General features: G+C 32.4%; 1 protein-coding gene across 4 annotated transcripts in view; it reads left to right on the top strand.

Annotated features, from left to right (window-relative positions):
- The window catches only part of LOC128162552 (parathyroid hormone/parathyroid hormone-related peptide receptor-like), a 68,504-nt gene extending 42,282 nt beyond the window's left edge, over nucleotides 1–26,222 (top strand). For 3 of the 4 annotated variants that reach the window (XM_052825790.1, XM_052825794.1, XM_052825793.1), the window contains exons 2-13: nucleotides 1,790–1,892; nucleotides 7,038–7,148; nucleotides 7,466–7,593; nucleotides 8,630–8,724; nucleotides 11,360–11,525; nucleotides 12,417–12,573; nucleotides 13,281–13,341; nucleotides 14,085–14,154; nucleotides 15,035–15,123; nucleotides 17,057–17,198; nucleotides 22,165–22,206; nucleotides 24,219–26,222. In XM_052825790.1, the coding sequence (XP_052681750.1) occupies nucleotides 1,790–1,892; nucleotides 7,038–7,148; nucleotides 7,466–7,593; nucleotides 8,630–8,724; nucleotides 11,360–11,525; nucleotides 12,417–12,573; nucleotides 13,281–13,341; nucleotides 14,085–14,154; nucleotides 15,035–15,123; nucleotides 17,057–17,198; nucleotides 22,165–22,206; nucleotides 24,219–24,578 (1,524 nt within the window). In that variant the 3' untranslated portion in view covers nucleotides 24,579–26,222. Of the gene's footprint in view, nucleotides 1–1,523; nucleotides 1,669–1,789; nucleotides 1,893–7,037; nucleotides 7,149–7,465; nucleotides 7,594–8,629; nucleotides 8,725–11,359; nucleotides 11,526–12,416; nucleotides 12,574–13,280; nucleotides 13,342–14,084; nucleotides 14,155–15,034; nucleotides 15,124–17,056; nucleotides 17,199–22,164; nucleotides 22,207–24,218 lie in introns of those variants that run through there. The other variant, XM_052825791.1, reaches the window with a different exon arrangement.

Genomic DNA, 26,222 nt, shown 5'->3' with positions numbered 1-26,222 from the left:
TTACAACAAGATACAAAGGCAAGAAATCATTGTTATGTGAACAATGCTTGAGTCTTATATTTGTCTACAAATAATTTAAAATGAAGAAATTGCCATTTGTTTACAATATGGCAAACAAGGTGAACTGATTCAATGCGTTCATAAATGCATATGTAATATTATCAACTAAAGAAAGCAAAATTTGATTGAAAATACATAGGTAAACAATAACAAGACCTAAGCTTTGTTTACAAAATAACGAATTTCAAAACGTATACCTTGCTTTTAACTATCCACAATCTAAATTCTCGTTTCATGCGTACCTGACCTGAGGCAACGTTTTAAAGGCATATGTATCTGTTCCCTGAGATTTTCTTTTGTAAGTTATAGTAAAGAAACAATTATTTTCAACCATCTATGTAGCTGCATGTTTGAATTGCTGAATATTGAATTCGAATGGTTAATGAAGTTGATTTGTTCCACAGAGTTAACGCGCAAAGACACGCTCACAGCATGACAGACAGGCAAAGAGCAGCGATTGCGTAAAAATCAGATAATACATTTTAAGTTTTCGTAAATTTATTTTTGGGCAATTTTTTTTTACTTAGAGCACTAGTTCATACTGTACGCTGATAATAAAAGAGTGAAAATATGATTCATAAGTCATATAAATCGATCATCAGTGCGAATCCCGAGGGATCAACGGTACACAGTGGTGGGCGATTTAATGAAAATTATGTAACTTAAAAGTACATCTAATCTATATTATATTATGAAGGTCTGGATATATCATAAAGAATCCTTCGTATTCAGTTATGCAATGCAGAAAGTTTTCAAAAGAAATTATAAACTTCGCTTTCATCCACATCCACCTACCCCCCCCCCCCCTTCCGCCCCCCAAGACCGGACGATTTAAATGACGTCTTCTCAATTATTATTTTCAAAGACAGAAGACACTATCTAAAAAATCATGGAGAACTTCGCCGTAATTAGATATATTGAAACGAGGAAAATTATGATACATCGCACCCGTTCAAGTTGCATTAGTATCATTAAACTTCATTATTATTTTCATTTTAAACACGTTTCAAAGTGGAGAGAAGACCCAGAGACAACAAAATTATATATAATCAGCCATAAATAAGTAGGATTGTCCATCAGTTGCGTCGAATTGCTATGTTTAAGGCATAAAATGGTTTCAAACATTTTTCTACCCATTCCATGTCCGACAACAACAAATTTAAAACGATTATAATTCGAAAATTGTGCAAAGTTAATCGATGAAAATTTCACTCTCCTTGTGCGCTCAGATTCCTGCCGCATCTGCATCTTAAGCGCCCACTTTTTTCGTTCTACGTAATAAAATTCGGGGTCACTGCATATTTTCATGACCTTTTTAATGCAGGAATAGTAATCATATTCCGGTCTTTGTGTGTTCACATTACAAAAGGCCGAAGATTCCGGCATGATTTATTTTCCACGTGTTACTGTTTTGACATACAATGTACTTGTGTTGGTCTCTCAGAATCAGTGCGGTCATTATACAATATTTTAACAGTGCCGGTGTACGCCTGCATTGATTGAGCTTTATATAAATTATTAGGAAGGAAAATTCTCACTGATAGTAAACTCAAAATGGATATGGATGTACATTGGAAACCGCTCCGTGTGTTCAACTATTTAACGGATGTATGTGTTAACCATATTTTTTGCTACCCTAATGTAACGGTTAAGGATAATTCGAAGAAAAAAAATATAATATACAGTGCTTGCTTATTGGTTTTCATGTGAATGTTTATTGTTTTTTAAGACTTCGAGAAGGAAATACGAGCAAATGGAGAAGTTAGAAGAGGCGGCAACCAATTGTAGGAAGGTGATAAAAAGTTTCGTGTTCAACGGTTCCACTAATAATGGTAAGTGACCATAAAGACCTGAATAGTAACAGCGATATTTGTACATTTGTACAACGGTTCCTCTAATAGAAGTAAAAGAATGCAATAACCTTAATAACGTAGAAAAATTATGTTCCATGTACCTTAAATTATATAACATGCATAATATGTGACTACTGATATGTCTCATTTTAAAAAATTCCACCTTAATTTATTCCATATTAGATGTTCCTACTTCCGTGATATTAAAATTCGACGTAACACGGGCGTAATTGCGCAACCATAACTAATCCATAATTTTACAGTTTTGCATATATTGATGCTCGCAATATGAATATAACTTTGCTATTTTTAAAATCTGGTTAGCGGCTACTTTAATCAATTACTTTTGAGAACAAATGAAAAAAAAAAACTCTTATTGTCTTCATATAAATGAATGAGATTTTAATTTTAGATTTTTTTTTCATAACTACACGCATTTTCATTAAAAAGAAGGAATAATGAGATATTGCAGATTACGTGCCTAGCATGGCTCGTCAACTGAAGTATAAATGCACCAAAAGATCTCTGTAGAAGGGAAGAAAGGAATGTCAAGAAAGAAAAAAAAAGTTTTACGTTATGAAAAGAATATCGTTCGTGTATATGACGGGGGGGGGGGGGGGGGGGGGTTAATTCAGTAAATTTATGGAAATTGGCGCGAAAGCTGTAATTCTGACAGCAAGTTAAATACACACAGACACTTGAAATTAATGTTGTGAATTAATGACTGAGAGAGAAGCAGATGGTGCTGGAATCTGTATACGACTTTATTAAGGAAGCCATTAATTACACTGCTGTGTAGTCTGCACAGTTTTATATATGTACATATATATATCACTGATAATTAATGTACAATCCGATCATTGCCCTGTGTAAGATGAAAAAAACCATACACTGAACCAAAGTTTTATGTGTTCACCCAATATTAGGTATAAACTATTGATCATATGAAATAAACAATTACGTTTGTCATGCCTTTTGGGTGACTGATTTTCATCCTACATGCAAGTAGTTAAAACGATGTAGCGACCTTGACCTCTGATTGGTACCCGATAATTTGACCTTTGCTCCGGATATCATGAACACTTCCGGTTTGGAAGAGTTTCCTCCAGAGCTTGTAGAATCTTTTTGTTTGTCGATGGAATCGACAATACGCTAACAGCATTGACAAATTATGTTAAAGGAGCTTTTTATACTAATTGCCAAATATTTAAAACAAATTCGGGGACGAAATGAACAGTAGATTGAGAGTAAGTACGATTTGTCGTGAGAACAATTGTGACACCAACATTCTAATGAATGGCTCTCAGACTACTAGTGTTTTTCTCCTCAATGGTACTTCAAAGAATTGTAACAACCGTGTTTTAGATATTATTACTAGTTATTAGGTAACGAACTGATTGAGTGCGGAAATATATTGGGTTGATAATTCTCATCACTTGAGATTTTTTTTCCATAATAAGCGATGATCTTCAAAATCCCGGCGTGTAAAAGTTGCCGTACATCTCCTACAATTTATCAAAGTCGATCTTTTCAAAATTCTAATTCTCACCTTTCAAATTATCTTAGAAAATCATTGATGCGCCTTTGTTCACTTTTTTTTCGCTATATTCAACTTTTAACGTTTTCGCCTTTCCTTCTCAGGGGTTTAGGAAAAACTTGTCGCTACTATTTTATTTTGTTTCAGACACAACGTGGCGTCAGTTAAAAGGGCAACTACTCCAATTTTAAAGTATTTTCAAAGGACAACTACTACAAATATTTTAAGAACATTCTGAACGCTTTATATATAAGAAAAACTATTAATATAATGAAATGTCGAGATGAATTTCGAAGCGTCGACCATATTGCGGATTATTAATATTCTCAACGGACGGACAGAGAAATATATTCGGCAGTCACGTGTCATATTGAAACCAATGAAAGTGTGACATTTTAATCCGAGGGAAAACAATAATATGTATTGTAACTGAACGACAGAAAGGTCGATAGACCACCTTTAATCATTTTCTTTTTCATTTTTCTTTTCGAAATATTTAGTTAAAGTTTTAAAATCGACGAGATGCCCCCTTTTCTGTCACATTGGGTTTATATAAAAAAAAAAAATAAAAAAAAAAAACCCAGGGTTTTAATTTTTTTTTTTTGGGGGGGGGGGTGTATTTTAAGGAATATTTCAAACGACATCCCACAAATTCGCGAAAAATTATTTCTCATTACTTTTCATTAATTCATTTTAATGATAAAAAACTACAGTTGACATTTTGAAAAAAAATTCAGGACAGCAAGACAGTTTTATTATTATTTTTTTTTACAAATGGTTTACAAACTAATTTAGAATAAACGATTCAGGTCTGCATATATTTGGGTTCATAGTATATTTCAGGCATGCATTAGATAAGCAACCATCAGAACGTTACCCTCGCCTCATTAAGCCATGCACTCTAATTGAAATGATATTCCATTAATTAACACACAACACACTGTTACAGTGACAACGTTATAGAATGGGGGACAAGATTTAACAAACACAAACTAAAAACGGCGGCAAATTAATTTGTGGTGAATATAATAATCTTTCTCCATATAAAACTTTGAACCGCGACTAATCAAGCATCCACAGAGTCACTCGTTGCTGCGATTCAGACATGAGTGGGCTTACTTTTTAAGAGGCTTACACCGATCGATGTTTGTATCCCTCACTTGGACCCAGATGCGCCCCTGGAATTTGTTTTATATCCGAGTTTTTTACCAAAATTTCATTCTCGTTTTTTTGACATCCTTTGAGTGTTTTTTTTTTTATAACTGCACGCGATGGATGGCGGATTTCAGCCAATTTACTCCTTACGTCTATGTGCTCTTAGTGAACAGTATTTTCGTAAGTACCGTTGTTTTTTTTGTTGAAAGTCCAGAGTCTAACTTATACCAGTTATAGAATTTTTGAAACGATGTCCTTTAATCGATAATAGAACTCCCGAGGGAATTGGGGTTTTATTCTCGGTTCTTTATTAGGGTGGGGGGGGGGGGGGGTATTATCTTATTTTTTTCATTTGGAGTGGGAAGGGGGCGTCATTGGTAGCGCATGATAAATGTGGACTCTTTTTTTTACTAATGATAAAAATGCAGACATTTGATTTAAACTTAGGAGGGCTTGACGGTGATCACTATTTTAAGACTATACTTACATCTACCTCTTTTCGAGTTCTGTGCAAAGAAACAGGATAATGTTAAAATTCTTTAACAACAACATTTGAATATTTTCTCTACAAAGAACTTGTTTATGGTCCAAAATGTCATATTTAATTTGAAACTTTTGGCAGATCCTTCTTAATGTGACATGCCGGTGTAAATAACTTCCGGGCATGTTGGCATTCTCGCAAAAAAAACCCAAAACAACACCACCAAAAATCCAAACAAACAAACAAACCAGCATACTTACACGTGTGCCTAGCGAGTACACGTGCGCCCTGTGTACTTTAAGAGTACAAATTGAATTTATAATATACATTTGTACCATTTCTAATTTAAGCAATAACACACACCCAATTTACATTTTGATTGTACATAAATTCATACAAAATTGAATTTCCTGCATACTTTGGAAGAGAGAATTGTGATGTATATTTATCATACACACAATAAGATGAACAAGAAACAAGCATGTATTGGTTTTTATAATTTGATTCAGCTTCTGTACAGGATCAGTGCAGTTGGTTCTCATTTTTAAAATTCCATCCGTGTTTAGGTAATGAACGTATATCGGATCGATCTATTTAAATTCATTATTTTTCTCTTGCCATAAACCTGTATGTAACCATTTTTAATTTTTTTTCATAATTGTCGATTTTTCGTCTTGCTTAACAGATTTGTGTAAATATTTGATTCTAAAATTTTCTATAGACATGTCAGCAATGAGTTTATCTTTGCAGCAGTCTCAGAAATTCTTCTCCAATTTCATCTACTCCAAGAGACATATAAATCTCATAGGTTAAACACGTGAACTTGTGTATATATATACATATTAAATACAGTAAGTTAGCGATGTACTACTTATCACTAACCCTACATCCAACTAATGATTAAGGAAGTCGACATCAAAGTGGGAAGGGGGGTCAATCTGAATCAAAGTTGTGCACCTATTAAAGATTTGTTTTAATATATTACGATTTTTTATTGATGCCCAGTTTGTCTTGATACTAGTATATTTGGATCAAAAGACAATATCATAATCATGATGGTAGAAACAATTCAATTAACATTCAAGAAAATGTTAATTCTCAAGTCAAAATTTGCTTCTAAAGCACTGGGACCAGAAACATATTTCATCAATATTCAAATGGAATCAATAATTTCCGATCAACTATTATACTGTTAGGTAAATCTGTTTTTATCAAGATGTACTTCATAATTATGTAATCAAAAACTGCATGAAAATTCCACCATTAGTCAATTGTAATAAAAAATATTTTGAGGTAAATTTATCTCAATTAATGAATATAAGAAAGTAAATAATCTATGATTAGATTCTGCACATATAGATTCATATACAGTCAAATATAGTATTTTCGGATCAAATGATGTACCTGCAGATTCGAGCGGTATTCCAGTGGAATTAATTTTCCGTAATTGTAAATACTGTATGCATAGATTCAACTGATATTGAAGTGGGGGAAATATACGTACAGTCATGTAAGTCAATCATCTAGTGGAGTAAATATGATCTGTGCATATATATATATACAGTAAAACTCGTTTAGTACGAACACGGATATTGCGAATTTACGGATATAGCGAAGTCATCTTGGATCCCCAGCTATGTAAATTTAATGAATTTCTTATACGGTTATAACGAATTACGGATACAACGAAGTAATTTCTTTGGTCCCAGTGACTTTGTTATAACCGAGTTTTGCTGTATATATATATATATATATATATATATATATATATATATATATATATATATATATATATATATATATATATATATATATATATATATATATATATATTTATATATATATATGCATCTACATTTGCAATATATTTAGTGAGATAATCATTTCATTGTCAAATCATGTTGATGTGGATTCAACCGATATTCAAGCGGATTTACTTTTCTGTCCGCAGGTCTGTACTGTGAGCCCGTCTGGGATAACATCATGTGTTGGGAGGCCACGGCAGCCGGTACTGTGGCAACGCAAAGATGTCCGACCTATATCCAGGGTCTACAAACCGACGGTAGGTGCTCAACACGCATGCGCGACTCGTAAAACATTTGATCGTGAAATTACTTTTAAGCTCAAACTAGAGGTAATGATACAGTGGCGGGAATAGAAATTGTTCCAATTTTCCGGGAGTGGTTAGGAGAAAGGGGGGTAGGATATGCCGAGAAAGAGTATAATGCCTCATTTTGGCAACTTCACCGAATGTTATTAGTCTGAATTTCCAGGGGTGTCCGGGCCCTGTAGATCAGCGGATGTAATGTACAATGGTTAATTAAATGAATCAGACACATTTAAATATATAACGTTTATGAGAATATGAAAATATTTCAGGACACGCGAAACGACACTGTACGGAGAACGGAACTTGGTTCATTCCGCCAGGACGGAATGTCAGCTGGACAGACTTTGGAGACTGCATCAAAAACAACAAACAACTCACATTCTCACCGGAGACGCAGGTTAGTTAGAGCAAAAGTTCGAAAACTAAAAAGATGACTCTGACAGCGGTACTTGTAGTGCTTGATTGCTCTGAGATTGGTTCCTTAAAGGGACAAAAATACAAAAAAGCTTTAAAAAAGCATAGTATAAAATTATTTTTCTTAATTTTATACAAGTACTATGCTTTAATAATTGCTATAGGAAATAAGTTGAATTCGTTCTAAGTTTAGATTTGTTTTTGACGTTTCGCCAGAGTCGTTTTTTTTACTGGATTATGATATTTTGCACAAAGCGTGTAACTGTTTGGTTCACATCTGGTTGCAACAGTATAACATCGGGAACAGCGTGTCGCTGTATTAATGATTACTATGTCTTGTTGTCAATTTTGTATTTACTGCCACCCGGTAAATTCAAAATTTATTACATGACAACTATATCAAACGATATCAGTTATCGTTGCATGACTATTCTGGTTTAATCGGGTTCGGTGTGGCTGTAACCATGTTTCACTGTACTATGATGTTTGTTAAAGAACCATCTAGTTCGCATCCGGGTTTTATATAGCCTCGGGTACGGTGTATCCGACTTTTATATGATATCAAATACAGTTAAACCAGCTTTATATGACATCGTATACAGTGCAACCGCTTTTATATAACATCAGGTCAATGAAACATGCTTAACTATAACATCAAGTACAGTATAACCAGCTTTTATATAACATCGGGTGCGGAGTAACCAGCTTTTAAATAACATGGGGTACAGTTTAACCTACTTTTATATAACCTCGGGTGCGGAGTATCCAGCTTTAATATAACATCGGGTACAGTGTAGCCAGCTTATATATAACATCGGGTACGGAGTGTCCAGCTTTTTTATAAAATCATTACAGTGTAACAAGCTTATTATAACATCGGGTACGGTGTAACAAGTATTATATTTCATAGGGCATAGTGTATCCAGCTTTTATATAACATCGGGTACAGTTTGACCAGCTTTTATATATTATCGGGTACGGCAGATCGGTGTTCAACTGAATTATGTTATTTGTTACAGGACCATCTGGTTCGTATCAGGCTGATATATAACATCGGGTACGGGGTGTCGCTATGTTCCCTCGTGGTGGCTGTCTTCATCATGCTGTGCTGCAGGTAACTGAAACTGGACTCCTTTATATATCTCTTGTCTGTATCTCAATCTTATATCTCGTCTGTATCTCACTTGTCAGACTCAATCCTAATGTCATTGATCAGAGTCTTTCTTGTATCTCACTAATATCCATTTTGTGAGATCCTCGACTAACGTCATTATAAAGCGACAGTTTTTTAAGTGCGTAGCCTACAGCTTGCAAAAATTATATATTTTTTCCAATGTATGAATTGTGGCTCTTTTTTAATTTTTAAGTTACCAGTTTGATTATGCGATCTTTTTGTAAAGTGAAAATCTCGTAAGATGTTCAAACAAGTCTTTACACCTTTTGATATATCTTATTTCATAAACAATAAAAATTAAAATCATCCAAAAAACAGATCAAATCATGTCATTATATATATATTTTTTTAGAATTTTGAAGGATCTAAAGAAAGCAAAATTTTACTCACTTAAACCAGTACTCGCAGTTGCAATTATGTGTACACTTAAATGTAATAATTTTATTATTTAACGACATTAACACTATCACATATGAATTATTTGTTAGGATTTTTGATGATAATTTTTATAGTCAGCTAAAACTGTCTTGAATTATCACAATCAGTTCAATCAGTGTTGTAACAGCTATATTTCTATGAAAACAACCTTATAATTAATGTCGATAATGCTGATTACAACTGAACGTTTTGAAATAGCATTGCGTTTAGCATTAGCAGGGCAGGATTTCCGATACCATTCTAAGAGTAAACTTATCTCCTTGAGAAAAAAAATCTCTCTATGAAGATATTAGTAAAATTTAAAGCTAAAACACTTGGATTTTCCTTTACTGATTGCAGAATATAGATCTACATTTTCAACTGTCTTCGGCTATGATACATGTAACGTTATGAATTAATTTTGTAGCCTATAACCCAATAATTTCATAAAAAGCTAAACGACATAAAAAATGGGCGTGTCTTCTACATGTAGCATTACTGAATCGCGGTATTGGCTGCGCCGCGTAGTAATACACAGCATGTGCTACACGTAAAAAATAGTGATTTTTAAATGTTTTAAACTGTAAAAATTGGAAATAATATAAATATAAGTAATAAGAATCATCCTTTGAATATTATGAGGTGATAATTTCGGTCGGAGCGTGGTCAAATCAGTCTATCATTAAGCCCTTCGGACTTTATTGGATTTGACCACGCCCCGACCGAAGTGATTCCTTATTCCTTAATTAAGGCCAAATATTTTTAGGCAGACTCAGATGTCTTAGTTAATTTGTTGACCAGCTATCATGTAATGTACCACTGTCAAACTATCATATCTTGCTTTACACGTTCAACGTCTGAGAAATATGAGGTCGCTGCTCTCGGTGTAATTTTGATGTAGATTTGTGGTAAGGTCTCCATTAAAAATGACAAGTTATGTAAAGCGGTGACACACACAAAAAAATCTCATTACTCTAAAATCAACGTAAACAAAATAATGTTTCCAAAAAATACCAAACCGTTCGCGCTCTAAATTTCCATTAGAAGCCACTTGTTTAAAGATTTTATTTTTGTTTCAAGATGTATGTGGCATCTCCATATTCAGGCATTTTCTGTCGTCCGCAGCAAGTTAATTGATGGAAAATTCTCAGCAAATGTTATAAAATCTAATATGAATTTGGAAATCTAAAAATATCATAAATATTGATTTAGTGAAAAACTTGTCCATATGATTATTTGTTAAAGAAAAACTGGCTCGGTCTATTTAGAATTTTTCTACTCTTCCTAACTTGATCTTGCTCATGTACATTAAATTTTGTAAATAATTGTATTATTTTGTACATCGTGCACCATTGATAATGTTTGAGAGACAAACATTTATTGTTTCATTCTTCAGATATAATGTCTTTCAAAATTGTATGTGGTAATGGTAAATAAAAGTATTTATTTTTTCTGAGGTTACATATTGAATTGTATAGTTCCAACTTTTTTAATTTTCTCTAAAAGTTATATAAAATTGACATATTTTTGATAAAATGAATCAGATTAACAGGCAGTCTAAACTATCATTTGTCTATTATCACTGATGTTGGTGGTAAGCTTATATGTGGTAAAAGATTAATATATTTGTTTGGTTAGATATGCTATTTGGAATTGATTTTATTATTTATCAAATGATTTTGATCGCGTGTCAGCCAGTCATTTCAAAATGTATTCGATAGTTTACTGACTAAAATATTGCAAAACGACATCTTCCATCCCACTGAAACTTTACTTATATGAAGATACTGGTCTAAAAAAGATGAAACGTTTAATATATTTCTTCTGTTTCAATACATATTTAAAATTTGTGGTTGTTTATCTTCTAATGAGGTTGAACTTTTTTTAACCTGATTTTGAAAAAACTTGAGCGAAGGTCATCCTTAAGGTGTAAAGTGTAGCTGAAGGTCAGACTATACGTTTCTCACTTTTATATAACTTTTTTAGTTTTACTGCGACTTTTTACATAAACAAATTACAAATTTTTCTCCAATCGAAGAAATTCATAGAAAGGGATGAAATCCCGGATTATTTTTATTGGAACTCTTTATTACGAGGAGATACAAAGCAGATGCTTGCGTAACGTGTCGTCTGACATTAAGTCGTTGTTTTATTGTAGAAAACTGTCGTCTAAAAGTAACACATTACACATTAACCTATTCATCGCCTTCATCCTGAGAGCCATCATGTCCTTCCTGAAGGAGAGCCTATTCGTGGACGGGCTGGGACTGGAAAAAGACCTCAAAAACGTCAACGGGGTGTACCGATTCCGAGAGGACGTAACGGTGGGTATTAGTTTAGTTACATGGATTGTAGTTTGACCTAATATGGTTTATACATGGTCAGTGAATTCCGCATGGGGCGAGAGCGGAGCTCTTTTTATTCTTAAATTTATACCGAGTAATCAAGCATAAGAACATTTAAGTCGATTTTCGGCGTGACCGAGCGATAATAGAGTATATTCGTTGATACTTGTTGATACACTAGTATTTACTTTTTTGCAGTTATCCTTTAAGGCTACCTTATGAACCATCAATTGTTTGATATAATTGTAGATTCCTTATTAAACGCAAGCAATTAATATCAAATACCAACTCTTGCGAATTCTACAATCTTGCATTTATTAAAACAATGATAGAATTTTGGTTTTCCCTAATCTTATATTTTTGTGATTTGATGCAGAACAGTGGAAACGCGGAATTAAGTACTCGCGTATAAAGAGGAATACTGTACAGTTGTACATGTATGTCAGTTATAGGGCTCTATATAAATATATCTTCCTTTATTAATACATTATGCATGTCATTTTTTAGTCTAGACTGAGATACAAGTAGAATGAGCTTTTATCCTTTTTATATTTAACTAAATGCAAATGGACAAACACATTAACTAGTTACCATGTTAATTCACTAATTTAAATTTAATTGCGATGAGACTTAATCTACACCGAAAATGATTCATGAATGTTTTGTTTTTATCTGAGGATAAGTAGCTCCCTGCTATGTTAATTTTAAGTATTAGGTAAGAATAATACCAAAATATTGAACAGTAATAATTTAATGTAACCAAAAAGCAGGAGCCATGCAACTTTCAGGATTTTTCTTTTTAACCATTATATATCCCACGTTCTATTTATCAATTTCGCTATCATTGCGCTAACTTTTTTTCGTTAACAGCACTGGGAGTGCAAACTGCTATTCACAGTGTTTGTATACACTATATCTGCGTGCGCAATGTGGATATTTATGGAGGCCCTGTATCTGTATATGATGGTATACAACACGTACTTCACAGAGAAGCACGGGGTCCAACTCTACGTCGTGTTCGGGTGGTGTGAGTAAACTTTCTGGAATACTGTGGAGTCACCATTGTTCGTGGGGTACCAATGTTCGTGGCTTTCGTGGGTAACCCTTGCCCACGAATTTACATCCCTACGAACCTATACACGATCATTTGTTGAAAATTTATGAAAATTACCCCGATTACACTACCAACGATATCACGTCCCCACGAACCAGGAAAATACTGGCTACCCACAAACATTGACCCCCCACGAATAAAAATAATTCCACTGTAGTTGTACAACAAACTCCAGTTCAAAAAGAAAAAAAATATTCAACACTCGCCTATTTTAACAGATTTCGTACCCTTTTTATGCTGTAATATTATTTATGATTTAATCTATTGGTTTCTCGGTTTAAATTTATCTTCATGCATACTTTTAAATTTCCTGGTGGCTCAAATTTCGTGGAAATCGTGGGTACCCCTCATCCACGAATTAATATCCTCCATGAATTGATAAATTAGGGTTATAAAGTCATATTTCTTTTTGTAGTATAAGATAATACACGAATTTACATCCCACGAACCTGTAAAATTTACGCAATCCACGAAAATTGGCCCCCACGAATTTTAATGATTCCACAGTAATTAAAACGTTCTTCTTTTTTGAATCGTCCGTTTGCAACTGGTTCTGTATAAAAACTAGCTAATGTCTAATTCAAAAGATATACAATATCATGTAAACTCCTTTTTTATAGTGCTTCCAGTCGTGTTTATCATACCATGGGTGGTAGTACGAGCTAAAATGGAGGATATATTGTAAGTAAAGCATCATTTTTTTTTTTTGGAAAATCCCTTTTAGCTTCGCTTTGCTGAAAGCAAAGTTCTGGATGTAGGCATGCACATTGCAAATGTTTCTATAAACAGCACAACTACTAAACACACACACACCCACACACACCAAAAATTAATAGATAAATGAAAATAGCGTCAAGGTAGAAGCTTACTCTGTACCAAATTGTACAGAGAGCCATGTTTTTTCAAATCTATTATTTTTTTGTTTTCGTTTTATGAATTACGTGCTTTACTTAAACAAAACATTTGGGCACTTAAACAACGCACAAGAAATTCCATGAACTACTTTATAAAGCATTAATATTCGGTTGCACATCGAAAAAAAGGAGGTGGGGTGAATTTATAACGCTTGTTACAGACAGACAAATTTTTGTTATAGCTGCTTACAAAATTTACTCGATTTTTGATGCTTTGTCGATATTAAAATCATGAGAGAGAGAGAGAGAGAGAGAGAGAGAGAGAGAGAGAGAGAGAGAGATTGCCAGTCCTTACTTTAAAAATATGCATAATGACACACCAAAAAGACCCGGCGTTCAGAACTTCAGTACATTTTTCTTCAACGACATTTTGCTCTTTTTTTTTAACAACTGCAATTCTATATTACCTTTACATTTGTGTTTTATACCAAATTTGCGTGTATTTCATATCATATAATTTGCTTGTCGTTTCCTATGGGCAATAATCCAGGCTTGTTTGATTGTTTTCAGGTGTTGGAATACAAATCCTAACCCGAGTTATCTCTGGATCATGCGGGGACCGCTCTTTTTAATATACATTGTAAGTTAAAGCTGAACACCGCTCGTAAATAGGCACCGTCACACAGATACCTGGTATATAAACCCTTCGATTTCGTTACACCCGATTGCACACCTGAACCTCGTGGCCGACATGTAGTGTTCCTTTCGTGGTCTTTAGATTTTATGCATTTTTTTCTTATCTTATGTTCATTTTCTGTTCGTAAATAATGCATTAACCAATTTATTTGATGTTAGTATTCTCCTGGCTACAAAAAGGTGCGTAAATTTTGATAATTTCATCGCGACCGAGTAACACGGCGAGACAAAATGTACGTCCACACAGGTGAGACCTCTACAGCGAAGTACTTTGAACTGTTTAGAGGTCTGTCCCTTAAATAAGGGTTGTAGGGACAGCAGTGATTTAAGAGAAATATGGCGGACAGTGCCTATTTACGAGCGGTGTTCAGCTTTAACGGAGTATGTCGGGTTTTCTCGCGAGTGATGTAGACGTTAAATACATTCCGGTTATTATAGATTTTAAAGGGTGAAATGTGGAAGGCGTTATATATTCTAAACCACTGGTTGCTACGAAGCAATTGATATGGTAACAGAAAAGGCTAACCAAACTCTTTTGCTGACAAAAGAATTCAATAAAAACCTCTTTAAAATAAAGACCAATGTAAATGAAACGTACCAGTATAATATGAAATTTGTTAATGTATTCAAAACTTATAATATCTGAATTAGATTCAAATGTTAAAAATGTTAAAAATTGTACTTTTCCGTCCAATCTTACTAATTTCAAAGACAGCTTACTTTCAGATGTCTTATATTTTGCAAATTGTGTCATTCTGATCTTCTTTAAATCTCTCGCTGTTATGTGCCATGACGTAATAAGCTTTCTTAATAATCATTTTCAGGTAAATTTCCTACTTTTTCTTGACATTGTGAGAGTACTATTCATACGTGTTAGGAAGAACCAGAGAGTGTCTGGGGCAAGAAAAGTAAGGTAAGTACCGACGTTAAAGAATCGATGTTTGTGGATACTGGAAATTCCTTATTTGACGCGAGTACTTTTTTAAAATTCGGCAATTCCGCTGTAATTCCGTTCGGCAAAATCGCGAGCACCAACTTTTTGTTATGACTTCCTACTATAGTTTAAAACTGTCTGGAAAATAAAAACATGCTTTAAAAATCCGCGATGGTTGCATCTCGCAATTTTAAGCGGATAATAATGTCTCGCGTTTCATTAGAAATCGACAGTAACCCTCATATATTGGTGTTATCAATAAAAATGAAGAAGAACAATTCAAAAAACGAAAGGGAATTAATATTATAATTCTGAATAAAAACAGCTTAGTTTAATTCGATTACTTATACAAGGGTTTGTTGTTTATAGATCGAGGGGCCGGTGCAAAGGATCCCATTTTAATTAATTAACTGTAAACCAAAAAAAAAAATCACATCAATAAAGTATCAATGAAATATACATGTTCAGGCTTATAGGTTTTATTAAAGATAAAGTGTGCCTTTTTTCACCCCAAAAAAGTTTAAAATAAAGGCTTGTCATACAGATTTGACGGGTAAACAAGTAACAAATGACAACACGGCATCATTTTATAAGATTCTTTCATGCGCTTAATATTTAAACTGGAAAAAGAAACAACAACATAATGTGAATTGCTGATATAAAAGTCACTCATGTAGCACTCTTTGTATAATTAATATCTGATTTGTTGCATTTACATATTTCTGTAGTTAATCATTATGACATGGTATTACAAAACCTTAAAAATGTTGCTTTTTTTAAATTTGGAGTTTTCCTTATTTGTAACTGTAAATAACTTATGGTCTTTAAAAAAAAGCTTTTAACTCTAAGACAATGTTTATCACGTAGGCATATCTTAATGCCTTTTTTTCCCTAATTATCTTTACATTATTAGATAAATATATCAGTATTCCCGAAGGACAGCTTTTATCCCGTATAAATTGATGTTTAGCGATTATATTGAACTGCGTAAAATATTGTTAAATTTTTTTTCCATTGTCACTTTATTGTATTAAAAATTGGAGATATTTTTTTACTACACGACATGTATATTTGTTATGTATTATATTGTATTTACAATCTTGATTAAAAGAAACTATTAAGCATAATATTCTCATAACATTATCTTACAAAACACATTTTTTTTTAAGAAAACACTTTTGTGAACTACTTATTTACATGTAGTTTATTTACCCTGTTTTGCTATTATATGGAGATTCTAAATTGATCATTTATGTGATTCAAGGTTCTAAAAAAATAAGTTTGAAATAAAACAAGGAGCACTGTGCCAAAAATGTGCCAAAAGGTCATTTTTTTGCAGCTCAAAATCGTAGATTTTCTATCAATATGATGTGCCATATGATGGTTCATTCAATAGAAATACTATGTGTCTGACGTGAAATATTTACTTAATGTCTAAAAATGCATACTATTTTAAGAAATATATTTCTGAATAGAAAAAAAAACTACCTTACCGAATGATGTGAGTCATTTGGGTTTTGAAGTAAGGGGGTGTTAATTATTATTTAATTATATTTGTTTTGTAGGTTAATTGTTATTCCTATCCGTTTTGTACTGATATATGGAGACCAAAATTATTGTAACTTCAATATTTATTATAGGAAAAACATGTTTAAGTTTTAGCACATTTGGTATTGTAACAAGGCCACTTCCATCGTATTGTCATTCGTTTTGTATTTATTTGAAAATGACCAAGGTTCAACAGTAGTTGTTCTGGTCCTTTTTGTTGTTATAGGAAGATGGCCAAGTTTATAGTAGTTCTGGTCCTTTTTGTTGTTATAGGAAGATGGCCAAGTTAATAGTAGATTTGATCCTTTTGTATATACAAGAAGTTTGCCAAGTTGATAAAAGTTCTGACCTTTTGTATTTACAGGAAGATGGCCAAGTTTATAGTAGTTCTGATCCCTTTATTTGGAGTCTGTTACATCGTGTTCTCCTTCTTGGGAGGGAACGACATTGACGTTGATAGGGATATCCCTTACCTGTACGCCGAGATGTTCTACAACTCCTTTCAGGTGTGTTCATTCAAAGCTATAATTTAAAAAGTTGCTAAAAAAGGACGGTGGTCGTGGCTATTTCTAGGATACATTGATCACATTAAGATCACTTTAAGAAGGAGAGCTCTGCATGTGTAAATAGACTAGGAAACGTTCTGTAATGTAAGGAAGTTATCTTTATTTTTAATAGTTTGAGCTTAGATTATTTTATTTGGTTATTTAAAGAAAGATCTGACAGTTATTTAGTTAACCACCAAGCCTTTTGAGTAAAATAAAAAGTTCCATTGCGATGGTATACCAAATGATGGCAGGATCAAAACACAATAGGGTCGATGTAAAATAGACTGCATGTATAAGACTTAAGTGTTCCTGATGGAAAAAAATATAATGGTAAAACGACTAGACAGTCTAAGAACACAGTAAGATTGGTGTAAGCAAGCGTTTTGGGAAAACAAATTGTCAAAAACATGTACAGAACATTATTGATCATACCTTACAATCAATTATAAAATAAAATCATTTTTGACTATTGTGGTTTATTTTTTTAAAAATGATCAATGTCGGGACAAAATATTTCTTTTCGACTGCATGGTATTTTTGTTTCTGCAAAACATATTAATATTTTTCACAGCATAAAAAATGGAGGTGGTACAAATGCTACTCAACAATGTTGGTAATATTAAGAAATTAATTTGTGTCGTGTATAAAAAACGTTCCTTTTCTAGACAGAAATAAATTGTAACTAGACTCTTGTTGCAAAAGCAACAAAAAGGTCTTCCGGTTTGATATACATCAATCAATTTAACCGTAGACATTGCTTCTCTTACATAGAGAAAATAGTTAATATTATAAGTATTGTAAATGATGTATCCAGACGTTACTTCCATGTAAAACAACGAGATTGAAAAAGAAATCAATTTTTGAAGTACTCTCTGTGACGACCGGAAGTAATGCCGAACTAAACAAAACAGGTTACAAAGTTTGGTTGTTAAAAATTTGATTTATTTGAATCCTACCGGTGAAAACCGGAAGTGGCAGTTGACAAAATAAAACCCGCTAAACATATCATCAATCAAATGTCTATCATTCATGAAAGCTTTGTGTTTCATTCACTTACAGTGACAAAAATCTTGCGGGCATCAAATTTGTAAAAGGGAAAGCTTCATAGAGATATTTGAGATATCTCACCGGAAGGAACAGTTATTTGAAAATTTAACATTATTAAGATGACACATCTAAGATTGTATACTGATATATTCATTCCATGTAAAAGAAATAAATAAAGAAAAAACATATTATTTGTAGTGCTTCCGGTGACAACCGGAAGTTACGCCGAACAAAATAAAATAATTTTAAAAAATGTACATATATAGGTCTATCATCCCACAAAGTTTGATTGTTCAAGTCGACATCGTTCATGAGATCTCGTCGAAATAAGGTTTTTTGTCTCGGGACAGGAAACGGACAAACGGAAGTGTTCAATGTAAATTGTACTAAATATTTCTTGTATACTTGTCTTTTGTACATTATTGTTCATCGAGCTCACTACAAATATCAAAGAAAAACAGTTCAACTGATAAAAAGTTCGATTTGTTTGAACTCCTCTTGTGTGGACCGGAAGTGACGGAACACAAAATGAAACCGGTTAAACATATCTTCAATAAAATGTCTATCATCCATCAACGTTTTGCGCTTTGATCACTTATGGTTTCTGAGAACTCGTTTGTACAAAATGTGTTTCAAAAAAGCTACCCGAGATATTTGAGATATCTCACCGGAAGTAGAATTTTTTTGTTGATATAACATTGCATTGATAACGTATGTATAGATTTATACTTATATATCTATTCTATGGCAAAAGAATTTAATGCGTAAAAATAGTTATTTTTGAAGAGCTTCCGGTGACGACCGGAAGTTACGCCGAACAAAACAGAATAGTGTAAACTCATGTACATACATAGGTCTATCATCCCACAAAGTTATATTGTTCAAGTTGTCACCGTTTTTGAGATCTCATCGAAATAAGGTTTTTTGTCTCGGGACAGGAAACGGACAAACGGAAGTGCTTAATGTAAATTTTATTAGTTATTTTTTGTATACTTGCCCTTTGTAATTTATTGTTCATCCAGCACACCACAGATATCAAAGACAAAAAGTTAAACTGATAAACAGCTCGATTTGTTTGAACTCTTTCTGTGTGGACCGGAAGTGACGGAAGACAAAATGAAACCGGTTAAACACATCCTCAGTCAAATGTCTATCATCCATAAAAGTCTTGTGCTTTGATCTCTTATAGTCACTGATATCTCGTTTGTACAAAATGTGTTTCAAAAAAGCTACCTGAGATATTTGAGATATCTCACCGGAAGTGGAATATTGTTGTTGATATAACATCGCAAAGATTACTTTTGTGTAGATTTATGTTTAAATATTTATTCTATTGAAAAGGAATTTAATGTGTAAAAGTTGATAATTTTGAAGTACTTCCGGTGACGACCGGAAGTTACGACGAACAAAACAAAATAGTTTAAACACATCTACAACTATAGGTCTATCATCCCACAAAGTTTGGATGTTTAAGTCTCTACCGTTTTTGAGATCTCGAATGTACAAGCTTTTTCAACGCGGGACAGGAAACGGACGACCGGAAATGATTTTTGACAAAATGAAAAAAACGCCTCGAGATATTAACACTTTCTATTAGTCCTGAAAATTTCAAGAAAATCCATCCAGCCATCTCTGAGAAATCTTGTGGACAAAAAAAGGGGAAAAAAAAAATAATAATAATAAACTAGACTCTTGTTGCTATAGCAACAAAAAGGTCTTCCGTTCCTCATGTGTTAATCTGCACAAGAAATCCAGTCATCATGTAAACAGAAAATGAATATAATATATATAAGTTTTGTGTCTTGATCTATCATAGTTCTGAGATCTTATTTATTCTTTGTTTTTAAAAAAGAAGGCTATCTGAGATATATGAGATGTCTCACCGGAAAGAGAACTTTTTTTTACCATGTGTAGATGACTTTTTGTATTTCTATAGCTAAAATGTTACTTCAATGCTAAATAACCAAAATATTTTTAAAAATATCAAAATTGGGTGTACTTCCTGTGAAGACCGGAAGTTACGCCGGATGAAATAAAATAGTGTTAACACGTGTCCATACATAGGTCTATAATGCTACAAAGTTTGGTTGTTGAAGCCGTTACCGTTTTTGAGATCTCGTCGATATAAGGTTTTTTGTCTCGGGACAGGAAACGGACAAACGGAAGTGCTTAATGAAATTTAAATTTTTTATATCTTGTTACTTTCCTATTTTACATTATTATTCAACGAAGTAGCTAAAACTATCAAATTAAAACAGTTTAACGGATAAACAGTTTGATTTGTTTGAACTCTTCCGCTGTGGACCGGAAGTGACGGAAGACAAAATGAAACTGTTTAAACACATCTTCAATCAAATGTCTATGTTTAGTAAAAGTTTCGTGTCTTGATCACGTACAGTACCTGAGAACTTGCGGGTACAAAATATGTTTTAAAAAAGCTTCCTGAGATAATCGAGATATCTCACCGGAAGTAGAATTTTTTTGTTTATTCAACATTGTATAGATGACATATGTAACGATCTATAGTAATATCTTTATTCTATGGAAAATAAATTAAATACGTAAAAACAAAAAAATTTGAAGAGCTTCCGGTGACGACTGGAAGTTACGCCGAACAAAACAAAAATGTTTAAACACATCTACAACTATAGGTCTATCATCCCTCAAAGTTTGGATGTTCAAATCTTTATCGTTTCTGAGATCTCGATGTGACAAGCTTTTTGTCGCGGGACAGGAAACGGACGACAGGAAATGAATTTTAAAAAAATGAAAAAATCGCCTAGAGATATGATCATTTTCTATCAATCCTGAAAATTTCAAGTAAATCTATTCAGCCATCTTTGAGATATCTTGTGGACAAAAACTGGGAAAAAAATAATAATAATAATAATAATAAAAAACATTACAATCACTAGAAGGTCTTCCGTTGTAACGGAAGACCTTAAAAACCTTACAATCACTATAAGGTCTTCCGTTGGAAACGGAAGACCTTAATAACTTTTAACCATTACATCAGTGCACGGAGTTGATTGACCTACATGTACATGTGTATTAATTTCACAGGTTTGTGCATTCTTTGTGTTTTTAACAAATATCAAGGGTTTGTATAAATTTACGATTTTTAATTCATGAATTCAAGATTTAAAGTAAATGAGTTATCAAAGCATTAAATGAGATAAAAACATCATAACAGGTTTTCATGTTTAAATTTATGCATGGAGCATTGCAAAACCTTTACTTTAGTTGCATACTTTACATTCATTTTCAATTTAGGTAGTTTGTATCGCTCAAAATTAAAATTATCTTAAATACGGTTTAAAAAAAAAATGTTTTCCGTCTTTTAGTCAGATTGTGTTTTGACCAATATTATTACGAATATAATTTGTATATTCATTATACATGTACATTGTTATGACAATATAATAACAAAATTACCTATTAATTCAAGGAGGCTAACTGGTCTACAAACTTACCATCAGATCTACCTAATATTTTAAGATATGATTTAAATCTATAAACTATTATTTAGTAAAAAAAATAAAAAAAACCAACATCCATACATTTTACATTAAAATTGTGTATGTTTATAAATTTTCTGTATATATATTTAGAGCTCTTCATCTAAAGGAAATCAATACAGTCTAAAAATGGCCATGATCATCGACCCCTCTCAATGCGAAATGTGATGATAGTATCGATCTTATAAATTTGTACAGAACCACAGAAGTCGATGGAGTGATTTATGCAATAACACACTTGAATATTTGTATTTTTATATTGCCAAATCGCTGAAAAAATAAATCCATAATCATACAAATTTCTGAATGTATCAAAGCATGAAAAAACATGTTTTCAATATTTTTTTTTACCATTTCAGGGCTTTTTATTAGCAGTACTCTTTTGTTTTCTGAACGAAGAGGTAGGTATCATTTTGCGTTCAGAATTTTATGAACATATCAGTATCGTTTTTTAAAACTTATTAACTTATTAACATAAAATGTAATTGAACATTGCATTTCAACAAACAATTACTTTATGGATCAGCACAACATCAAAATCAATGACAATTTAACGGTTTTTGATGGAACCACAGTTTTTTTTTTTAAATAAACACAAAAAAAACAAAACAAAACAAACAAAAAACGAAAACACACGAACAGCATTAAAGTGAAATCTTCTGCTACACCAAATAGATATACAGAGGGCCATGTTTTGTCTAATCAATTGTTTTTACTTTTGTTTGTTATTTTGTTTTCGAATAAAGTTAGCGATGAGTGGGTTATTTTATTAATAACCTGTTTTAAAAATCAAGACTATGCATTTTGTGCACATAAACAATGCGAGTAAACTTCCATTAACTACTTTACAAAGCATTGATACATCGAAGGGGATTGCTTTTATAACAGTTGTTTCGAAATCTAATGCCATTTTGATTTTTTAGCTACACAAACATGGTTTTGTTAATAGCATTATACAATATTTAGACTTTTACTGACGCTTTGAATAATGACACATCAAAAAGCCCGGCTTTAGGTACATCATTACTTTGATCTTTGATGTAAAAGAAACATTTAAGGGTGAGAATGTGACATTCATTCATTGAATGCTGTGTGAAATTATTTTACTTTTAAATAATAAAAAGTGATAAAAAGGGATGAATTACTTATGGTACACTAAAGCAAATATTTATTATGTTTAAATGTAGATTGCTGCACATGTATAAATCGGGAATTCGCTTTAGGAACAAACTTCTTTTTACGTATGTCAATGTATTTAAAACTCCTTACTCCTATTTTCTTTGCTCCCGATGATTGTTTGGTAATATATTTACACATGTAACAGAGTCTACGGTATAATGCAATGATTTTCCCATTTCTTTGTTTTGTTTTTAGTTAAATTTGATTTTAACTTTACTTGCAAGTAGTTTTGGTGGAATCTTTTACACAATTATGACGTTCCAAATGTTTTATCTTAAATATAATACAAATATCATTTGTAGATTTTATAAAAGAATAAAAGAATTGATCAGGTTGTAAATTATAACTGTTAATGTAATGTATACAAATATAAGATTCGCCTAAGACGGCGTCAAGACATTTATCATAAAAATTATAAGATATTAGACTCTTAGTGCACACCTTTAGTAATATTCTATAATATTTGAATGTAACATATATATTTGTCTGTGGATTTCATTTGCTAAATATAGGTTTTTATATTATTCTGAATGCAATTGTTAGCAAAATAGGTGTAATACATAATTTTTGACATATATTACATTGAAAAATGTTTGGTTTTGCTATAATTTCCCTAAAATGTTTCCTTTCATCCTCGTTTGTTTTTGTAAATAATCACATCGTCTTTATTATTGTTATTCGTGTAGATGTATATCATGTAATTAATACAACAATTGGAAAAATGTGCACTATCGAAGTAGTTAAATTGCCTTAATGTTAATTCATGTACAAAAATTATCTATTTCGAATTTGAAAAACAACAACTTTTGATTGTTTTCCGAACAACTGGCCATCAATCTTAAGATGATCGTTGTCTATTTGACTTAACATTTAACCAGACACAAATAATGATTCCAAGACAGCGGCTTACATGCAGATTTATAAATTCTGCTATGCAATGTTAATTTTACAATAATCTTTTAGAATTGAAATGATTAATTGTTTGTGTTAGAAATGATTAATTGTTTGTGTAAATCACCCTTCTTTGTAAAATTATTAATTTTATTCTATTTAATTTGACCCTGTATTTAATTTCAAAATCAACAATATCAAAAATAGTTTTTCACATTTGTTATTTCAATCATTTTTATTGCAACTTTGTAATTTTAGTTACAGAACTCAACGAGGATAAATCTCTACCAACTGTGATTAGTTTGTTTTTTATTTACTACTGTTGGACCTTTATTATTTCCAGGTATTGCAGGAGATACGCAAGGCTTGGTACAAATACGCTCTTCGCAGGAGAGAAAGCTATGTGTATTCTAGATCAGCGTTCATGACCACGTGGAAGAAAGGATCCAACCGGTCTCATACAGTGTCCTCATTCATTGACGGAGAAAGGTCGTCTGACATTACAAACTCCACAAGACTCCTGCCAAAAGGCAAGAACAATAATGAGTGTGTGTCCAAGTCCTTTACTGACTTGAGGGCGGAAGCTGTCGAGGCCATTCGAAGAGAAACTTGCGAGGAGGCAAATTGTCGGTTTTTGACGGTGCCTAGCCATAAACACCGTCACCACTCGAACGTGAACTCTGAAGTCATCGATCTCAACTGAGAATTGCTCAACTCAGAGTGATAATCATAGTCCCATTTTTGTAGGAAGTGAATTAAAGTTGAGTTGGCTTAATCAAAGCACGACAACTTTAGTGATAAATGTGTAATATTATTAATTAACGTGTACATATTTTTGATATTATATAGTAAGAATTGCAATTATGAAGACGATAATTTATAAATTATTTAATACATTAGTCTCTCAATAATCAATAAATTAAATAATTATGATAAAATCATTATAAGAACTTACACTGGAGACTATTTAAATGTTGAATCTTTAAATCTCTTGATCAACTCTAGTTCTTTTAAACATTTCATAAACAAAGTGTTGCTTGAATGATAGTTAAGCAACCAACATTTCAGAACAAAGACAAACTATTACTGTCATTTGACTCCTATTTATCTTTTTCAGTCTTATACTTTAGCTAAAATTGAATCATAACTGTTTCAATATATAATATGTACATCAAAATTTATTTATCTGAATTCTACATTCCGTTTGAGATATTTACATACTAGACATTTATAAGAGAAATTTAAAAACATTCTCAAGATTAAGTTAGATTACAAACAAAATAATGGCTTAATTGTTGTCATTTATGAATGATTTAAAATAAGCTTGACTGTTTACGACAATTTTAATCATCTTTAGATCTAATAGAATTACCTGGCTTACCCCACACAGAGAAAAAGACAAGGAGTTATCTCAACTTTTGAAAGACTTTGGTTTAAAAGTAAATAAAATCTTTAAAGATAAATTCGGCTGTTGTTTACAAACTGTGCCGAGCTTGATGAACGACATTAATATCTCAAACGTCCCAGTTAAAGTTTTGTAACCAACCATGATAAAAGTTATTACTTTACGTTGTTTACTGTTAAATCATTTTTATTCGTAGGGGTCAATGTTTGTGGGTAGCCAATATTTTTCCTGTTCCTGGGGATGTACAATGTAATGTCGTTGGTTACAAGTTTGGAATGCTTTTTATAAATGTTAAACAAATGTTTCAACATGTAGATACTGTCATGTGGATATAAATTCGTTGAAAAAGGGTTACAATTAAACCAGGGTCATGTGTCTCCAATACAATGATGATTTCACAATATTTGATTATTTTTGGCATCTAAAACAGCCTTGTCATTAAACCTGTAAGTTTAAACATATCGATATAAATATCGTCAACTTTTAACACACTATGTGTGTTGAAGGCAGACTATTGGATATTCTATATCTCGACTTACTGGTCACTTCTAGGCATGCTTAAACATTTGGAATATGCGACTGCGTTGAGTTAAACTGAAAGGGTTGTATGAGTTTGGGTGAGTGGACTCTTTCGGTGGTGTATGTTTTGTGTTGTTGTGTGTGTGGATATAATTTGTGTTATAAATATATAAGATATAAAATTGAACGTTTCTCCCAAAAGTTATTTCATTGTTTTCCCTTGTCAGTCCATTAAAGAGCGTTTACGTGGAAGAGTGCATCATATTACATTGTTACAGTTCGATTTCCAAAATTATTGATAAAAAGGAAAGTTTTAATTTGTATTTTTCTCTGTTTATTAAGGAAATGTTACTGTTGTATCTGAATCCATTGTATTTCTAAGCATGCCAGTTGTATATATTGAATAAAGATATGAACCACAAA

The sequence above is a fragment of the Crassostrea angulata genome, chromosome 9 (genome assembly GCF_025612915.1).
Source record: "Crassostrea angulata isolate pt1a10 chromosome 9, ASM2561291v2, whole genome shotgun sequence".
NCBI classification, from domain to species: domain Eukaryota; kingdom Metazoa; phylum Mollusca; class Bivalvia; order Ostreida; family Ostreidae; genus Magallana; species Magallana angulata.
This window is presented reverse-complemented; position numbering and strand designations above follow the sequence as displayed.